Genomic DNA, 19,849 nt, shown 5'->3' with positions numbered 1-19,849 from the left:
GTTTGCCCGTAAATAATTTACTTTCGTGAGCCACCAAGAATAATTTCGCGTGTATTGGTTCCATTGACAGATCAGAGAAATAAAGCTAAACAGCTGGTTTACGCGAATAATTCTGCTGTACAGTTGCATATGCTAATGAATTACCAACAGGTTTCTTTATTTTGCGTAATAAAAACCAATGGATCGAAGATGAGATATTATACACCCTTATTCACTTGAAATTCAGGGGAATAATTTTATAAACTCCTTAACCTTAGCAAATCTTGATATACAGTACGATTATAACCACGATTTTAATTTTAAGGTAGTTGAAAAGACCGCGCAAATTTTCAACAAAGTCGTTGCATTTTTAGGTGAAGGTGACGACGAAAATGTTGGCCTCTGAATAATTAAATTTTGATATGGAAATACAAATTATATCTTATTCTATAGAAATAAAGCACAGCTAACGCGGTATAAAGGGGACAAATGGAATAAACAAATGAGTTGCCCCTTGACAGGAAATGACGTTGTTCATGAAGACGATGTCATAAAAATAGCGTTTCTGGCAAGGGTTGAGTTTTGTTTTCAGTGAAACAGAAGTAAATAAATTTGTTGTTGATCTGAGTATAAAAGCATTTAATATTTACGTGTTCGCTGTCTTAAAGTTAGCAATGTTATCGCGAGACAATACCGGGATTTTGAATGGTTCAGTAGAATATGGTGGTGTTGTTTAGAGACGGTCGGTCATTCGTTCTGAATCGTACTATGTTTATTTTCGTGGAAGTGCAAAGAATGGTGTGAGGTATTGTTTTGCGCAATTGCTCGGCGTTAAGTGATTACGATAGCATAGTAACTGGCTAACTATTTGTGCTGCATTGTATGTATTGCGGTTAGTCCAAATATCGCGTTCCATGTCGCTATTTATTCAAATGTATGCTTGGGGTACAGACGTAAGATTTTTAGTATTCGAGCCGGGGTCATTACCAATTACTCGTCTTCGATAAGAGGTGGTTTTTGAAGAAAGTTTTAATTGAAAAACATTCACGATGTCCGCAGTTGTTGACCAGTCTCCCAGTCATGGTAATGCACCATCGGAAGGGAGTTTGTTTTCATCTAAGTTTGAAGCAAATATCACCAATGGTGTTGACTATTCAAGCATCAGAGGGAAGGTAAGTAGTGGAATACATATTTTTTTTACCATTACGCAGCTAATGGTCCTAAATAGTGTCGTAGGATGGACCCTGTTGTTGTGTTGTGCTTCTGAATTTTTGTTTTTAATAATTTTAAACGCTCTATCTTTTAACAAACTTTATAGAATGCATTGGTGAGTCCAACGGAGGAGCAATTCGATTTGTTAATGCGCTCAATCAAAGAACGATTGGACGATGGCAGAGGAGAGACAATTTTTGACATTGGAGTTGGGAAGGGTGAGTCGATGATGCAACAAGGGTCTATATTTAGTTATAAGTAAGCTTAACGTATAAATTCATTGTGTAGATTTATCTGCGAGATAATTGAATTATTTAATTGAAAGGTGCGAGATATTGATGTGAACTTAAAGAATTGATTTTAGAGTGTAATTTAATTTGTTTGTAATGATGGTACCTGTCTTTCGTCTCTAGTTTTCCCTATATTTTATTCCTTTATTATTATATTTCGTGAGGATGGTTAATCTGTCTTCCCATTGTCTGTGTATTTCTTCCTTAGTTCACCTCAGAATTTGCGTATCAGTGGAAGGCGAATAAAAGTCTGTGTTTATTTAAGTGCTGGTATCGGTGTATTCGTTATTCATCTGTGTCAGTAAATAATATTTGAGTATTTGGCTTGCGCCTTTGAAGTATTGTATTTGTCATTACATTTTGCAAAACTTCCTTTGGGTAGTAGCCATGACTACTGCAGGGGGCCTGTAAGAGCTTCAGTTTCCCAGAAATCTCAAAGGCTTCAGTAATATATTGTTATTACTGACTTATATCATTCGAGTTTATAAATTCACATTATTGGACAAGATAAGTGCTGAAGAAATTAAGTGTTTTCAATTATAATCGGTTAAAGATATTTTTTGACGGAGTTCGTAGTTAACCATCGAAGTTGTGTTTATTTCCTTTATTTTTTAGGTGAATTTGTGTGAAGCAAATGCCAACAAATTTGCTCATATCACTAAGAGGTTTCTTCATACTTTTTCCTTTCTTTGAGCTGCATATTTGGTCCTGATGCCAAATCACATAGTCTAATAACGTTTCTGCACTTATATGACCACCTACTGGAAGAATTCAAGTGTTCATAAACTTTTTAAGTATTGTTTGTTGATTACTTTACAGATGGGGCTGAGAGTGGTCTTTCTGAGGATGAGTATGAGGCATCTGCTGCAACATTGAAGGCACTTGGAAGTGCTCTTGGTGCAGATGTTGTGGAATTGGGAAAGAGGGGTGGTGGTGGAGGAGTTGCTGGATCACCCACAAACACAAGCTCGAACCCATCGACTGGTGGTATTACTGGCCAGTTCTTGGTGAGAAGGAAACTTGATGAGCAGGACTTTCTGGAAGTTCGGTAAGCAAATCAGGGAATTAATAATGCACTGGAAGTTCTTTTGAGTCTGTGGAGGGGCAATGAAGGGAATGGTTGATAGAATATGATTGAGGCATTTATTGTCCTGTACCTACCAAATGAAACACATTTGCTTTCTTCCCTTTGACTGCCTCATCAGCTTCCTCAATAACTCACAGCCTGCCCTTCACTCAACCTGAGGAATGTTTGGGACCTGCAGGGGTGGCCCTCTTCCCTCTGCCCACTGCTTGTATCTTCCATACTCATATCTCAAGGCTGAAAAACCTGTCCTAAGACCCATACACTGGCCACCTCAAACTTATAACTTACATATATTATTTGAATGGGAGGAAAAACATAGGACGGGGGTGATACAGTCTGGGTTTTGTTACAATATGTACTTCTTAAAGGAGGGTCATCGAGAAAGAAAGTTTTTTGAAACCTTCATTAAGTGACTGCCAATGGTTCTGCTGAAGGATGACCATTAATAGGATAGTCAGGAAAAAGGGGTATTGGTTTATTAATTTGCTTACGTGGTTGTATTTTTATTTCATGGAATATGGGTATCGATTTTCAAAAATATTAAACTTCTCATGAAGATTAATTTTATTATGTATTGTATATATTTTTCAGTCTCCATCTTCCGGGTATACGTCATGTTGGTTGACTTTTCTTTGTAACAGTTTCGTCCCCTGTCCTTGAGACATCCTCAGCTCTCGACCTGAGGATGTCTCCAGGACAGGGTACAAAACTGTTGTCAAGAAAAGTCAACCAACGCAATGTATACCCGGAAGATGGAGGCTTATGCTAGATGTCGTGGTAAATAGCAATGAAATAATAAATATAAATATATATTTATTATTTCATTGCTATAATATATAATTTTTCTGAATGCTTTACTTTAAGAGTTGCTGTGGTTGGTAATGTTGATGCTGGGAAATCCACATTGCTTGGTGTACTCACTCATGGAGAACTAGATAACGGACGTGGAACTGCCAGGCAGAGATTATTCCGCCACAAACATGAACTGGAGTCTGGTCGGACGTCATCAGTTGGAAATGATATACTTGGCTTTGACAGCATGGGTAATGTATTGAATTTTTACTTTTGAATAGTAATAATCTTATTTGTTATATTGTAGTTTACAGCATCTGAATTAGTTTTTTATTTCTATTTATACATTCATAATGGTCTTTCCCAAGTTATTGAATTCTTTATTTCATGATGAAATGCCTTTCTATCTCATCCTCAGTGTTATGTTATGACTTTATTCACATGTATATGTTTTGAGGATACACCCATGTCTCGTATAGCGCAATTTCGATTAGCGCAATTTTTGATATAGCGCAAATACGTTCCTCGGAGAAACATTGCAACGCAGTGTAGCCTAATCAAAAATCTTAAAGGCTTTCGTGATAAAACGTGAACTTGCGCGAAGTACACACGAAATTTCTATCATTTTACGCATATTAATATTATTGCTTGCCTCAAAGCTTCTTTTTTGTTTATATATTAATCAAAATCCATTGTTTTGCATGGCCAAAAGTGTTTCTCGTCATTGGGTCCAGATAGCCGGCCTACCTAAGTAATTTATCTCGTCTCCTTAACAGAATGTTATTTATAATTTAGATCGTTAATTAAGCGTGGGGCTAGTGGAAATGATTTTTTTTTTCAGCAATACGGTTTGAGACGTATTTTTGCCGTCATAGGTTATCTGGCGATTGACTTCCAGGTAGAGAGTCTATGCCGTCTGCGCTAAAGCCTTCAAGGTCATCGGTATTCACGGGGGAGAAATGGAGCGGTGGCCGAGTTGCGCATGAATAGCATCAACACATAAAAGGGTCCGCTATAGAGACTCAAACACAATGGCTTCGTTCCCTCCCCGCAGTCATAGGCCTTCTGCGTCTCAGGAATACAGTTCAGCAGTGGAAGGTGATTTAGATAGAGCCATACAGAGTAAAAACCAAGAGAATATGGCAAAAAATAGGAATGCGTGTAGAAAAATCAAGAATTTATCAAGAAAAACTATAAACCTAGAAGAGGAATTGAAAGAGGTCAATTGCTTTGAAAATGGAGAGCGTCTAAGCGATATTGCGCGGAAGTTTAAACGCACGATGCCTTATTCTGAATAAAGACGAAGTTAAAACATCAGTGACCTCAGCCGCACCAACTTCAACCATGCGGTCTACACATACGGAAAGTTCATAGAGAATCAGTACAAAGAGACGAGAGTGGTAATCGCTCCGAGACATTTAGTGAAAGCTCCGGTTGGTTCCAGAATTTGAACGGCAAGCAGGTATTTTCAGTGCGGCGATATCAGGTGAATCTGCAAGTGTTGATAGCGCAGCCACCACAACATTTTCTGATGAACTCCAAGCTGTGATTGAAAGTGGCTCCTTTCCCCCTCAACCAGTTTTTAGTGTTGACGAGACGATATTTTTTTGGAAAAGAATGAAATCTCGTTCATTCATTTTCATGGAAGGAAAACCTGGGTCAGGTTTCAAGGCATTTAAAGACTGTTTCACGTAGCTGCTAATGACTCGGAGGACTTAAATTAAAATGATTTATCATTCATAAACTCCGCTAGCTATGAAATGGCATTCAAAGTAGCATTTTACTGTCATTTCGATGAGCGACAAAAGGGCCTGGGTGACACAATAGTTGTTTTTAGACTAGTTTGAAAAATCGTCAACTGCCGGCAACGCATTACGATCCCCTGAGATAGCAGATGTTAGCCCACCCGCACGACAGGAGGGAATTTCAAAAGCACGTAAGAATTTTTTTTAACGTGAATAAAAGTCTTTGAATGCAAGCATACTATCTTTAAAGATGCTTTAAACTATAAACATTTATATAAATAATGTTTTCTTAGGCTTTTTATGGGAATATAGATGTTTTAGAGGAAATTCAATACCCAAGACCTATGCTACCAGGAACGCATCCCTATCTTTCCAATGTTAAAACGCTCTCGTATAACGCAAATTCGTATAGCGCAAAGACCCCGAGGATCGCATCCCTTGCGCTATACGAGACATGGGTGTATTAGAAGCTCTCTTCTCTGTTCAATTTGTATTCTCACCATTCTTCTATGATGTTAATGCCAGTTAATCCTTTTCATAGATAGTTTTTGTAGATAAATCATTTGGAGGAGGTAACTCAAAGCTAAGGTCATGATAGATAGTGAAGAAATCTATCGTTGATATCGACTCAATTTTAATTAAGGGTGAAACAGGGACATATGATAGTGTTAATGTCCAATTGAAGGTGTAATGCACCATAAGACATTCCATCCACTCCCCAGGAAGGGCTCCATGTGCCATGCTTGTTTCATCTGCGGTCAACTGTCGATTATCCATGCTAATGAATGTAAGATGAAGCCGAATAATGAAAAAAACTCAGATAATCGATTACGTAATGAATTTGGCAGGAACATGGACATTTGACTCTCTAATGAGGAAAATATTTAGGATACATATATGTATATTAGGGATGAGTTGATTCCACTTTTTTTCGATTAAGATTCTTTCAAATCGATTCCTAATTCTCAATTCCGATTCCATCAAGCAGTGGGGTAGCCAGGAATTGAGGAGGGTCCAAAACCAAAAGGGAAAATTAAAAAAAAACAGGATACTAAGTAGAGGTTTAAAGACTAATTTTAACACTATTTGTAATTAAAAAAACTTCATTTTTCCAAGAAATCTTTTGTAAGTTCAATATTTATCAGTATTTTATTTTCATTTATGGAACAAATTAATTGTGCTTTTATATTTCGGGGGATGGAAGAGGGGTCCGGACCCCCAGACCTTCCCCGTCACTATGCTGCTGCCATTGAGTCTTATTCATATTTACATGTGGGATAATGATTTGTCAGTAGAAATGTTTTCATAAAAATTTTGGAATAAAATGGAATAAACTAACAAAGCCTCGGTGGCGGCGGGGTAAAGTCCTCGCCTGCCAAACTGAAGGTCGGGGGTTCGAGTCCCGCCTGGGTAAGTTACCCTTATCCAGGGCATGGATGTTTGTGATTGTTGAATGTTATCAACCCCGATGTAAAGGCCGAACAGTTCTGTTTTTGGTGGTGTGTGAAATAAATAAATAAATAAACAAAGGTAATTAAGTGACACGATAAATATATTTATGAAAAAAAGTGAATTAGTATTATAGTAATATATTCTCAGATTTAATAAAATAATAAACTCTTTGACTGTTTCAGTCACAAATTGTTAACATTTAAATAAATAAAAGATCGTAGCACTTTTCCACAAGATTTAAATAAATTGTTAAAGCCTGAATCACACAATCATTTTTTTTTTCGTCGCGAAAGTAATCACTATCAAGATCACTTTTCCCGTCGCGAAAAGCAATCGCTCTTGTGATCATTTTTCTGAATCACACGGTCACTCCCGCCGTCGCTTTTTGCATCATTTCCAATATCACAGCTCGTTGTCATGGGACCCACATCAGGAAATTATATAGCGTGTTTGTTTATTTATGTCGTTCCCACAATTGTCTAACGTTGCGCTGCAATAGCTCCATAGGGGAATGCGTTCCGATTGGCTGATATAGGGTTTTAGTGACGGTTTTAGCGACGGAAAAAGCGACCGGACGAGTGATGAAAAATAGCGATGGGAATCCTCATCGCGATCGCGAAAAACAATTGCCGGCGACAATCATTTTGCGAGTGATCACTCTAGTGATCGCGATAGTGATCACTTTTGCTACGAAAAAAAAATGATCGTGTGATTCAGGCTTAACTTAATAATATTAAGTGCACAATGGCTCAGGTATGTGGCGGCCTTTGTGGCCCCAGCTCTTAGTCTGTTTTCGAAGTATTTATCTACCTAGAATCGATGTAATCAAGAATCTACATTATATATCGACTCATCTCAATTATAAATACATATTAAGATGTATTTCATGGAGTAATATCAAAATTTTTTAGAGTTTTACTATAATTGCCTTCAGAATATTTTTCGAAATCCTATGTTCCGGGAGAATAAAAAGAGCCTAGATAATTCGTACATTGGTTAGAGGTTAGCCAAATAATGGAGAGTTGAATGTATTTCTTTTTTATTTCTTTCAGTCAAACCTGTTTTTCTGATTGTCATTTTCCAAATGGTTTAGGTTATTGCTATGGCTGGTCTCTAATGATTGTTTAAATCATTGCTTCTTGATCCAGTGGGTTGTTATTATGTAATTATAACATAATATAATGTAATGTTAACTGTAAACTAGCTAGGAGTTTGAAAATAATGAAGATTGCTTGCTTTCTAGCATTCTTCTACATATATCAGTTAACGAACCACAGTTTTGCAAGTTTTCTACAGCAAGGAGAAAGTTTCAGCTTGTTTCTCGTGGTGAAAGAGCTTATTTATGCAGTTAGTGCCTCATTTACTGTATTTGCACAAATCTAAGAAGATGTTTCCTTCCCTCCCAACTTTTGCAGAAAAGAGGGTCTTACAATTTTATGCAAAATTCTTGACTTCAAATGCAGGTTGTATAATATATTGCGGGTTGCATAATCTAAATTATGGATTCCCAAGTTACCATGGGATAGCTTTGCAAGAAAATATGATGCTGGAAATAGCTGCACCACAATTTAAATTATTTTATATTACATTTTATAACAAAAAATAAAACTTTTTGGCCGCGGGCAAAGATTCAGCTGGCACCATTCAGACATCGGCGCACTGCTAATTCTTCTTGGAAGAGCCAACTATTTTCTGATTTTTGGATATGTTTTTTGAGAGAAAAGGTTCCAATTGCTCATTGCAGGGTTCCCACTCTACCTTGAAAACCTTAAAACCGTGAATAAGCCGTGAATTTCGCATGCCGTGAATTTCGCATGCCGTGAAAAAACCTGGAAAAAGCCGTGAATTTCGCCCTTAAGCCTTAAAAATCTCTCAGTCTTGATTTTACGATCGTACACCTGCGATTGACATATTAAAAGAAAAATGGATATTTCAAGGTCAGTCACGCGCAGACATGGTCACGAATTTATCTGGACACGTATATTTGAAACGCAATTATTGGTCCGTGTGTCATGATGACACATTGACCTTAAGCCAGTACCCAAGCCGGGAGACTGGTAACTGGTAGTCATAAGCACTTGCGAAAATTCAGACACTTCTTAACATCCCTGGCACCCTGGTCCCTCTTTTTTCCCACGCACAACCTATAGGCAGAGCTAAATTTTGCAAATGATACGTGACGTCAGGAGAGATAGCACTTTAATAGGGTGGTTTCCTATTATTTTTTTATTGCCTAAATCGAAAGATTATTACTCCTGGAGTACGTGTTTCACGCTTTTAGATTTTTAAATGACGATTTCTATTTTTCGCGATTTAATGAAAAGTGAAAATTTTCAAGCGCGCGAAAATGCGACGCGTAAGTAGGAATGATGGGAAAAAGTCCGTGCGACGCATTTCTGGTTCCCCTCCCTCCTTGTGAGGTGACCTTGATCGAGGCTCTGAGCGCTGATAGGATGCAGGATGCTAGCGGGTAGCTGAGTACCTTGCTGGCTGGTAGCGCTTGGCTTAAAAAAGGTTTATTAATACCTTATCAAACAAAGAAAACTTTCCGACCTAAGCCAGTTTTAATAGGAGATTATGAAGACATGTTTCCCAGAGCTCTGTGCCTCATGCATGCATTGGTAACCTCAGACGATGTATAACTCCTATCCTCTCGTGTAGAAACTAGGTCCCTGTGACATCAGGTGGAGTGGAATCGCATGGGCGCCAATCTGGCCTTTTTCAAATGAGGATAAAATTTGACCATTGCCATTCGTCAAAACCGGTATTTCAAAAACCAAATAATTTGTGTATTATGAATACACTAATGGTGGGTAACGAATCGCAATCAATGCCTTTTGTTTTCTTTGATGAAGGAAACTACCCTATTGCTGCGTTTGGATTCACGGTGTCGGTGGAGTTAGTTAAATTTGTATTTAACATGCGGCCGATGATTGTTAGGTGATCAATATATCAGCCTAAAATGGTTTATCTACAAACTGTGAATTTGAAGACATTTAGACCGTGAACACCTGGAAAAAACAGTGAATTTTATAATTTAGATAGAGCGGGAACCCTGTCATTGGCACTTAAATGTTATTGTCCATGGAAAAATATGCCAATTTCTTCAAACGATCGATTTCTCTGCTTTGAATTCCTAAATTTTATTACGGAAGTGTTTGAGTAGTTCTGAGAGTATTATCCAAGTTTGAAAGTTTTGTTATAACATTTGTAAACTTTTAAGTGATCTTTACTTTAGAAAATATGAAAATTTTAATTCATGTTACTACTAATTGTTCTTCTACATTTCACCTATTTCAATGAAAGCTTCCACTTTTTAGGGAATGTTGTCAACAAACCAGAGCATGGCTCTCTTGACTGGGTGAGAGTATGTGAGAAGTCATCCAAAGTTGTGACCTTCATTGACCTTGCTGGTCATGAGAGATATCTGAAGACAACTGTTTTTGGAATGACAGGGCATGCACCGGACTTTAGTATGCTAATGGTATGTAACCTTTGTTAGTACCTTGTACTGCTCAATTTTGGCTATGATAGTCTTGAGTATCTAGCTTAGAATATCACTGTTTTTGTTGCAGAAGTATATTATGTTGGTGCTTATTTGCTTAAATGTATCCATTTGAGGTACAAGCCTTTTCTAATATTGGAATGTCTTTTGCAGGTGGGGTCAAATGCAGGCATAGTTGGTATGACTAAGGAGCATCTTGGACTTGCTCTCGCTCTGTCAGTCCCTGTATTTGTGGTGGTAACCAAGATTGATATGTGTCCAGCAAATATTCTGGCTGATACACTATCATTATTACTGAGGGTCCTGAAATCTCCAGGCTGTCGTAAAGTCCCTGTAATAGTTAGGAATGCCGATGATGTTTTGCTTTCTGCTACTAATTTTGTCTCCGAGAGGTAAGGATTAGTTTTTAGTCTTTTTTGGAATTTGTTGGTAATGTCTTTCCTTGCTAAGCTGCCTTTATTTTAGTGAAGGTAAGCTACACTTATGTTCGCTAATGCTTTAGGCTGATTTTATGCCTATTTTCAAGCTGGGAAATGCTATAAATTTTGGTTGATTTCTTTTTTCAGACTCTGCCCCATATTCAAAGTGTCTAATGTATCCGGTGAAAATCTTGATCTCCTCAAGATGTTCCTTAATCTCCTGACAACAAGAACACCATCTAAAGATACAGATCCTGCTGAGTTTCAGATTGATGATACTTATTCTGTTCCGGTAAGAATTAATTTTTTACTATGGGTTGCTCCAGGAATCTTATCTTTAATCATCTCCTGATGCAAAGTATAATAATGCAACTCACTAAATGTTGTGTTAAAAATTTTAATGAGAAGCTGTATTTATAGTACTAGATAGTTACGTGTTTATCCACCTGTAGTATACTGGAGTTTATGCTAGGTTATTTTTTTCTAATAGAAGTACATAATTACTATATGGTGTATTTAATTTTTTTGAATGAAACTTTGATTTATAATTGTAGGACCTTTTTGCCTACTGTTGTTTTGAGATTCCTTAATGAAAATAACTGCAGTTTAAAGTGACCTTGAATGTACTATTTTCACATTGATTCATCTTGAATACAACTCCTTTCAGCTTCGCTAAAGCTCATCTAAGTACTCTGTTAAAATATCACCGTGTGTTTTGTGTTGCCTCGATACAGGGATAAGATTGTGAAGTGAGGGTAGCGGACGGAGAATCTGGCTGGGCAAGTATGGGCCGAGGAGTGAGGCAAGGCTGTCCTCTATTGCCACTGCTTTTTAACATATATGCTGAGGAGATGGTAAGGAAAGCGTGGAATGAGTTAGAAGCTGGAGTAAAAGTGGGAGGAATGATGTTTAAAACAGTGAGATTCGCAGATGATCAGGCATTGATTAGCCAGTCAGCGAAGGGGCTTCATGCTCCAGTGTATGCGTTATATGAGCATTGCGAGGAGTACGGGATGAGGCTCAATCACAAGAAGACCAAGTTTATGCGGTTTTGTAAAGCATCACGAGCGAGGCAAAGGAAAACGGATACAGTAGTAAGGACATCAGGAAGAGAATTGCATTAGCAAAAGAGGTGTTCATGAACCGGAAGGAGCTTATCAGAGGTTCGCTATGTAAGACTTTAAAGAAAAGGTTAGTGAAGAGTGTGATCTAGTGTGTAGCGCTTTACGATACAGAAATGTGGACACTTAAGAAGGAGGACGAGGAAAGACTGGAGGCATTCGAGATGTGGGTGTGGCGAAGAATGGAGAAGGTGAAGTGGACGGAGAGGAGGAGGAACGATGAAGTGCTGGACGTGGTGGGTGAGGAGAGGCAGCTTTTAGATGAGATACGGATGAGACAGAAGGCATGGATGCAGCGAGTACTTAGTGGGGAGGGGATGTTGAAAACAGTGTTAGAGGGTAGAATGTTATGTAAACGAGGGAGAGTAAGGAAAAGTAAAGGATTTTTAGATAGAATGAAAGGGAGTAGGTCTTATTTTGAATTGAAGAGGGAAGTGGTTGATGGGGAGGGAGGATCCCAGAATTCTTCTCAAGTACTCCATGGAAACCTACCTTAATCGGTAGAATACTATACAGGGTTGGTGAGGCAAAAAAGTAATTACCAAATTTTCTCAGGCAGTGATGAGATAAGCTCTAGGGGTATTCAATCAGGCTCCATTTTACTTGCTTAGAGAAAAATGTAACTAACAACCATTATGAGCTACATTTTGAGAAAATAATTATTACAATTACCAGATCAGATATGTACCTGATTTTCATCTTTTATTTATCTTGCCAAAGACTACAGTTTTCTGTGTGTTGTCAAGTTTCAGAACCATGACAGCTAATGAATCATGAACTGTTTGCTACTGCTGAGTTGGGGGCGACCATACTTTTTCTCTTTTCTCCTTCCTATCCCACAGTGGAACTGGAGGAACTTTAGAAAAACGGGTATATAAATAACAAAAAATATTGGCAATGGTCATAATATTCAACCTAAATATTCTTAACTTCCTGCATTTCTTAAATTTTAAAGCACATGACATTTTTTCAGCTGGGGATACGATTTTGATATTTGCAGAGGTTTTTGTTATTTGTGAAAACTTCGTTAATTTTTGTGGCTTTACATATTAATTTGTTTTCCTTAAACAGTTAGGAATAGATACAGCTTCCTTTTATCAAAACTTCAAGTTTTGAATACGGAAACTATGGGAATATCATTGTTTCAAAGTTGGGCAATGTGATTTTATATGCAAAAAGTGGTACTTTTTCAGAAAAAAAGTATGTAGAAAGAACTACTACAGGGCTGATGTTTTTTTAAGTCCACAAACCAAGGTAGAAATATAGGGCCTCCCTTATTCTTTTCGTTGTATTTAAAGTGGTTGCTTTGTTTAGAATGTAGAGCTTTTCTGACTCGGGTATTGGGCTTTTTTTCAGACATTAGTTCTCTATACTAGCTTGGTTTTCTAATGCAATCTATGTTTGCAGGGTGTAGGTACTGTGGTATCTGGGACTACCCTAAAAGGGACAATACGCCTGAATGATTCTCTTCTTCTGGGACCAGATCCTTTGGGACATTTTGCTCCAATTTCAGTTCGTTCTATTCATCGAAAACGTATGCCTGTTCGTGAAGTTAAAGGGGGCCAGACTGCTTCCTTTGCTCTGAAAAAGGTAAGTTTATTTATTTTTTAAAAGAAATTTAGATTTATGGTTAATTTAGTGGTCCTATAAAATGAAGAAAAAAATAATTTTTTTATATATAAGGTTATTAAGGTTTCTTGATGGAATCTGGCTAGTTTCTTGTTCAGTTATAATTGTAAATAGGCCAATAATTTTGAAAAAATAGACCAACAGTGTTTTGTCTTCTTAGCTGATCCAGCGCAGCCAAAATGTTGTGCATACTGTTTAACTCATTGTATTTACTACTGTCACAATGAAGCTAAACTTTCATGATGCCTTCTATAATTTGTGAATCACAATTGCTTCAAAGAAGTGGTTTGCACAACTTTCTAATATGATGATAAAATTTTTAATTGACAGATTAAGAGATCTCAGATAAGAAAAGGAATGGTCATGGTGTCTCCTGCACTGAATCCTACTGCATGTTGGGAATTTGAAGGAGAAATTTTAGTGCTGCATCATCCAACTACCATCAGCTCTCGTTATCAAGCAATGGGTAGGTCAAAAATATATTAGTTGGTAGTAATTGCCTCATAAGTAATTTGTCAAGTTTGTATTTCCAGTTATTATATCTGCTGTAGTATACCCCAATTTTGAAAGTTTTCTGAATCATCATTTCCTATTTTTGATTGTATATTGGAGATAAGTACCGTATATCTCCGAATATAGTCCCCCCCCGAATATAGTCCCCCCCCCCCAATTTTGAGACCTCAGTTTTGGGAAAAATTTTAAAATGTAAAGGAAGGCAATTTTTCTGTGGTTAGCAAGTTAAGATTCTAGATTCGATAAAAACTATTATTTTCTGTGAAGATTAAGAACAAATCTGTTCACATATTTTCCATCACAACAAAATAACTATACCTAAAACATGTTGTGATCCATTGCATGTATCAGTAATTTATAGTTCCTTAACCAGATGTAATGAAGAAATGTGAAATTTTTTTAAGTATCCAAGGCTATTGTATTTTTTAAACCTTCACAAATTATTAATATTTTTGATTTCCAAATGACTACAGACAATGTCAATATATAAGCTTTAACTTAAAGCCCATAAACAGTATTGCATTTGGCCCTGAAACTTCCTTAGATCCAGTGTAACACACCCATCAAGTCATCACAAATCCAAGTGACCTGAAGAATTTAGGAAATCTAAATAAAATTGTGTTAAATAAATTATAAATATTATAAAAATATTGCTATCTAATGCCTGCTAAGCAAAACAATTAAACTACAGGTCTTACAAATATCAAAGTAATAAAATTAAGAAATAAACTTTTTCCAACAAACATTAAAACTGAAAAAAAATTATATAAATTTTCAATGCCTCGTCGCGAATCATTGCATAAGTTACACAAAGAGCTTCTGCTCTGCATTTGCGCACAAATTCGACGATATTTTCCTCTAATTCTTTGAATCTGCCGCATCGAGACCCCCGAAATGACTTCCGCGATGTATTAGCGCTTTGCTAGCGCTGTAAATACTATGATTTACGGCGTATTCTGCAACGGCTATTTTTAAATTGGCATCGAAACTCCGTCTTTGAAGGCCTCTAATCTGCGGCAGGATTGATCCTCATCTTTCTACTTGATCCATCACCTCACTGTTGAACGTAAAATTATTTTTAATAAAGAAAATATCGCGGAAATAATTGCGAAACGTTATGCGACGTAATTTATCGATCCTATTTACCCTGACGAATTGAAGATATTCCTCAATAAATTGATTACACTTTCGATGCTGAGTCGCTGTATTTCGATCAAATGCAGTAATGCCGGCGCTTCTGGTTTAAAGTCGTCGATTATTGCGCCTTTTCAGAAACAAATGCATCACCTATTGCGCATTCTTGTTCTGTGAAGGCGGTGGTTGTAAACACGAACCGCACGGACGTATAGTAGCTACGGACGCAATGAAATGCTAAATCGTCACGAAAGGTTCACTTTATCTGTTTATTTTTCGCAATTATTTAAATCGTGTAGTTATTAAATGAGCGACGGGTACATATACTATTGATTCAATTCTAGTGTTCGATTAATGTAATGATAGTGTGTGTTTAGTTTTCATTTTAATTATTTACTGTTTTGCGTCATTAAGTGATCAGTGTCGATTGAATTATTCTAACAATACTTTTCCAAGAAAAATTAGCGGCTACCCGATGGATTCCGTGAAAACGCATATTCGATATGCTATTTGAATCGGAATAATCGTATCTGTACAACATTTGTGGTAAAAAATTGTCTTAATTTCCGGTAAAACGTGGCAGTATTTACTAATATCTCCGATTATAATCCTCATAAATATACTCAAATAGAAAGAATACGAGAACATTAGCCATTATGCCGTTATTTATTACTTTATGGTCACCTTTAGTATGCTAAATTGGATTACACTCGATTATAGTCCCCCCCCTTACTTTTCCGCGGCCATTTTTGGAAAAAAAGGGGGGACTATATTCGGAGATATACGGTACTTTTATTGATAGTAATTTAAAATTCAGTGAAAAATCTATTTTGATTTTTGTCTTGAATTTCTTACCACTATAATTAAGTTTCTTGCAGCATAAGGAATTCATTCCAAGGACTCATTTCAGTGATGATAATGGGCAATTAGGCAAAACTGGACTTCAAAGGGAATATGCGATAAGCATATCTTGTAGTATTACAGTTCATTTAACAGTCATAATACTTAATAATTTAAAGTTAGCTCTGGGATATGCCTAAATTGTTTTGATACAATGAATGAAATATGTTCATGAAGACACCTTATATCTTTCCCATGCTAAATAAATTGTTTACTTGTATTGTGAAAATTTTATGTTGGTTGTGTTCCTTTGTAAAAATTTAAAACATACCAGCATTAATTGTAAAAAATAATATGAGGTGACTTAACTATATTGGAATTATATAGTTTTTGGTCAAATTCATCTTCATCATTTATTTTTTTACTATTCGTATTGCTAATTAAAATTATCCATTCGTAGCTTTAATAGATTTGTGGACTTATTATTATAGTCATCATCGTAGATTTTGAAAGTACAGAAGTTTATCAATGAAATACCTCTGGATACTAATGATAAGCTCTTATATAGTTAGTGGGAGATTATTGTTTGAGCTATGGCATTCCATTGTTTATTACTTAGATCACTATCATAAACGTGGTCTCAAGACATTAGTTTCATGAATAATTCTCATACCATATTCAATGTTCATGATGTTATGTTGAATATTAATTTTACAGAGTTGTGATTAATCATAGAATATTTTTGTATTATCTAAAGGATTGTATCTTATATTTTAGTTCACTGTGGCAGTATTAGACAAACAGCTTCTATACTTTCTATGTCACGTGAATGTTTGAGGACAGGAGACAAAGCCAGAGTGCATTTTAGGTTCATAAAACATCCAGAATACTTGAAGGCTGGACAAAGAATGGTAAGAGTTATTTTTTATTTAGAAGTTATTCCTTTTGTCATTGAAATTGAGCAGAAAAGTAAGAAAATAATTTACGATGAATGTAAAAGTGATTGATGGGAAATGTGTGAATAGGTGTTCCGAGAGGGAAGGACAAAGGCAGTCGGCAATGTTGTGAGAGTAATACCGCAAGCTAATCCTGGGGCTCAGCCTAACCCCCGGGCAAAGTCAAATAAGGGCCAAGGTGGTGGCCAGAATAGAACTCCAAATATTAAGGAATCAAGCACTCCCATATCAACAACTCCTGATGGTGGAGCATCTCCAGCCAAGGCAAAACCTCAGGTAATTATTTTTTTACTGAAGTTTGTAGAAACGTCACCATAATACAGTCATCTTTTTCATCGCAACAATTAGACTAGCAATTTAATTGCTATTATTCATGTTTAGTTATTAAGTATGGGTGTAAAATTTATTAAGCTGTTGTTGTTGATATTATGTCTCCCCATTAGTTCTTAATATTTAATGCAATACATTTGCTGTAACATTATTCTCATATTATCACCCCAATGGCTTTATACTATGAAATACTTTACATCAAAATAGAAGAGAAAGAAAAGGAAAAACATTTCTGAAAAACGGAGCTTGGTTTTTTTTGCACCTGGTGATAATTGAAAGTATATTTAAATTGGTGCAGCATCTTTTATTTGCCAAGTGATGTTAAATATAGTACAGATTTTTTCAAGGAAGGTCTTACATACTTGAGATTTGTGGACTGTTTTGTCCTATTTTCCCGTCAACTTAAAAAAAAACAAATAAACCTATGCTTTAAGTGGTGAATGAAACGGTATTTCGAGGGTTTTAAAGCAGCCTTGTAAATTTACATTTAAGGGCGAAAGCCATTAGGGTTTTGTTAACCCTAATGGCTTTTGCCCTTTTATGCTGTAACCCACCAATTAATTTTTAAAGCATAGGACATATTCTTGATGCAGGATTTTATTAATTCCCAAACTCTGTGTGTACCTTTGCTCCACTAACTGGATGAACGATTGGAGCCAAATTTTGAAAAAATTCACACTGAACTAGAACCCTGGTCCTCGCTGAAGGTGCTTTATGTGGCAGAGTCAATGAGGATGGTGTGCAATGGGGCTAACATAACTGAGGTGAAAAGAATGTTAGAGCCCCAGCAGAGGAGATGAAGAACTGGGGAACCTCATGTTCAGACTCATACTGATTGGAGTTTTATCTTTGGTGCACCCAGATCCTACAGTGACACTCCCTCCCTCTCAGTGTTATGTTTGAAGGCTGCATGATTGAAAGTAGTCTAATTGAATTTGCAGACTAGGTGGCTGATGATGTGGATGTGAATATTATTGACGATTGATTGGTGAAGAATTGTGGGAATTATTTTTGTGCCCTGTTGAATGCTGTTCGTATTACCCATTTTTGTAGTTATTTGATGGATGTGAGAGCATTGATGATTTTATTCTTTGTACCATGCATTATTTTTAAAATTCTATACTTTCTCGAGTAATGCATGAGCACTCATATGTTGTATACTCCTAATCTACAGCATTCTCATTGATGTCATAATTGCCATTATCAGATATTTAAAAAGAGATTATTCTTACAACATCACTTCATTAATAATAATTGATTAAGCATTCAAACAGGCAGTAGTTGCAACTTTTACGCTCTTGCCAGGAGGAGTAACATCTTTTTTGTGAAATACCAATTCATTGCATATTTCTCTCTTCGCAAACATTTTTTACCATCTTATTTTGCAGATCAAGTTAATATCACATGCGTACTCTGGCATCTATTGAAGAATTATGTTTACCTATGTGAAAAACTGCACTCATCTAGCCCCAAACACAATTCACACTATCCCTTACCAGTTATAAATGATATTCACACTCTTCATGACATTATATAAACAATTATTAATAAGGTAGCTTTTCATTGATATTTAGAGAGGGAGGGAGAGCTATCATTGGGTCTGGGGGCCAGAAAGATAAAACTCCAATTGGTGTGAGTGTGAACGTGAGGTTCCCCAGTTTCACATCCCTTGCGATAGGGTACTGACATGCTTTTTGACTTAAGGTATTTTTGTTCCATTGCATACCGCCCTTTTCGGATCTCAGTGACTTAAAGCTCCTTCAGTGAGGGCCACAGTTCTTGTTCATTGTGTGCCAACCCTTGAGGCTTTTTCCAGAATTTCAGCTCCTTCAGTCAATCGGAGTGTGTGGCATAGGTAAACACAGAATTTTGGGAATTATGATAGTAGGTACCTGATGATATGGCACAGTGGCAAAGCTGTGTATACATAGTGTAGTTATCCATATGATTTAAACAGGTATTTATTTCGATATGGTGTTGTTAAAGCCTAAAGTCAGGCCTAATTTGTGAAATTGAAAAATATTGAAAGTTTATTTTTTTCTATAAGAAATGTGGCTATAACTTGTATGCTGTTTGTTTGTTAGGATTTAAAATGCATTTGCAAAAGGAATTAGGGGTTATTGGTCAGTAGCTCATATTTTTATGTTCCTTCAGATTGCTGTAAATGAAGGTGAAGTGCAGAATGTGGTCGACCAGTGGGAAGGTGGGTCACAACAGCAGCAAAGGCGGAATAGGGGTGGTCGAGGGAGGAACAGGGGTGGCCGAGGGAGGGGTGGTGGAGGGGGAGCAGGTAGCAGAGGGGAGGAGAAACCAAGTGCAAGGGATGAGTGAATGGAATCCTGGGCTGGAAAAGTTTCCTGTGTGATTTGCCGGTTCATATGGATGTGCTCTCTGTGTGATGAACTGTAGGGAGTTCAAGGTTGTGGAAAGACATTTATGATGGTTGCCATTTGATGTGTTGTTTTGTTCCCTCCTAGCAGGCATGGTTTTATATTAAAAGTAAAGAAAAAAATGCTAGCATTTGTATTTGATATTTTTTCCTTTTGTTTTGTTCTTTGCGTGACAATTTCGGATATTGATTGTTTCAATCCTTTGAATATTTATTATTTATTCATACTTTTAGAATGACATTCGTTTGTAAGACTTCAAGCCGGACCTTGATTCTTACAGAGGAATAGAAAATAAGCACATATAGTGTGTCCTGAAAACTATAGTTTTCGTAAAACTGTACATAAAATTTGAACAAGGATCGATGGATATTAAAGTACTTGTGACTTAAAATTTGTGATATCTTTGATCACTGCATCTAATTTTCTCATATAACAGCTGGAGTTTTATTTCATCA

At 36.6% G+C, this 19,849-nt stretch overlaps 1 protein-coding gene across 1 annotated transcript; it reads left to right on the top strand.

Moving 5' to 3' along the window:
• Positions 1-507: 507 nt before the first annotated feature.
• Positions 508-19,785, top strand: LOC124168763 (GTP-binding protein 1). Its single transcript, XM_046547047.1, has 12 exons — positions 508-1,151; positions 1,298-1,409; positions 2,301-2,529; positions 3,433-3,611; positions 9,878-10,041; positions 10,216-10,454; positions 10,629-10,773; positions 13,010-13,192; positions 13,562-13,697; positions 16,496-16,629; positions 16,744-16,950; positions 19,159-19,785. The coding sequence occupies exons 1-12, from the start codon at positions 1,029-1,031 to the stop codon at positions 19,333-19,335; spliced, it is 2,028 nt and encodes a 675-aa protein (XP_046403003.1). The 5' UTR covers positions 508-1,028; the 3' UTR covers positions 19,336-19,785.
• The last annotated feature ends 64 nt before the right edge of the window (positions 19,786-19,849 follow it).

Source organism: Ischnura elegans, chromosome 12 (genome assembly GCF_921293095.1).
Source record: "Ischnura elegans chromosome 12, ioIscEleg1.1, whole genome shotgun sequence".
NCBI lineage: Eukaryota > Metazoa > Arthropoda > Insecta > Odonata > Coenagrionidae > Ischnura > Ischnura elegans.
Note: the sequence above shows the minus strand (reverse complement) of the source record. Positions and strands in the feature narration are given on the sequence as shown.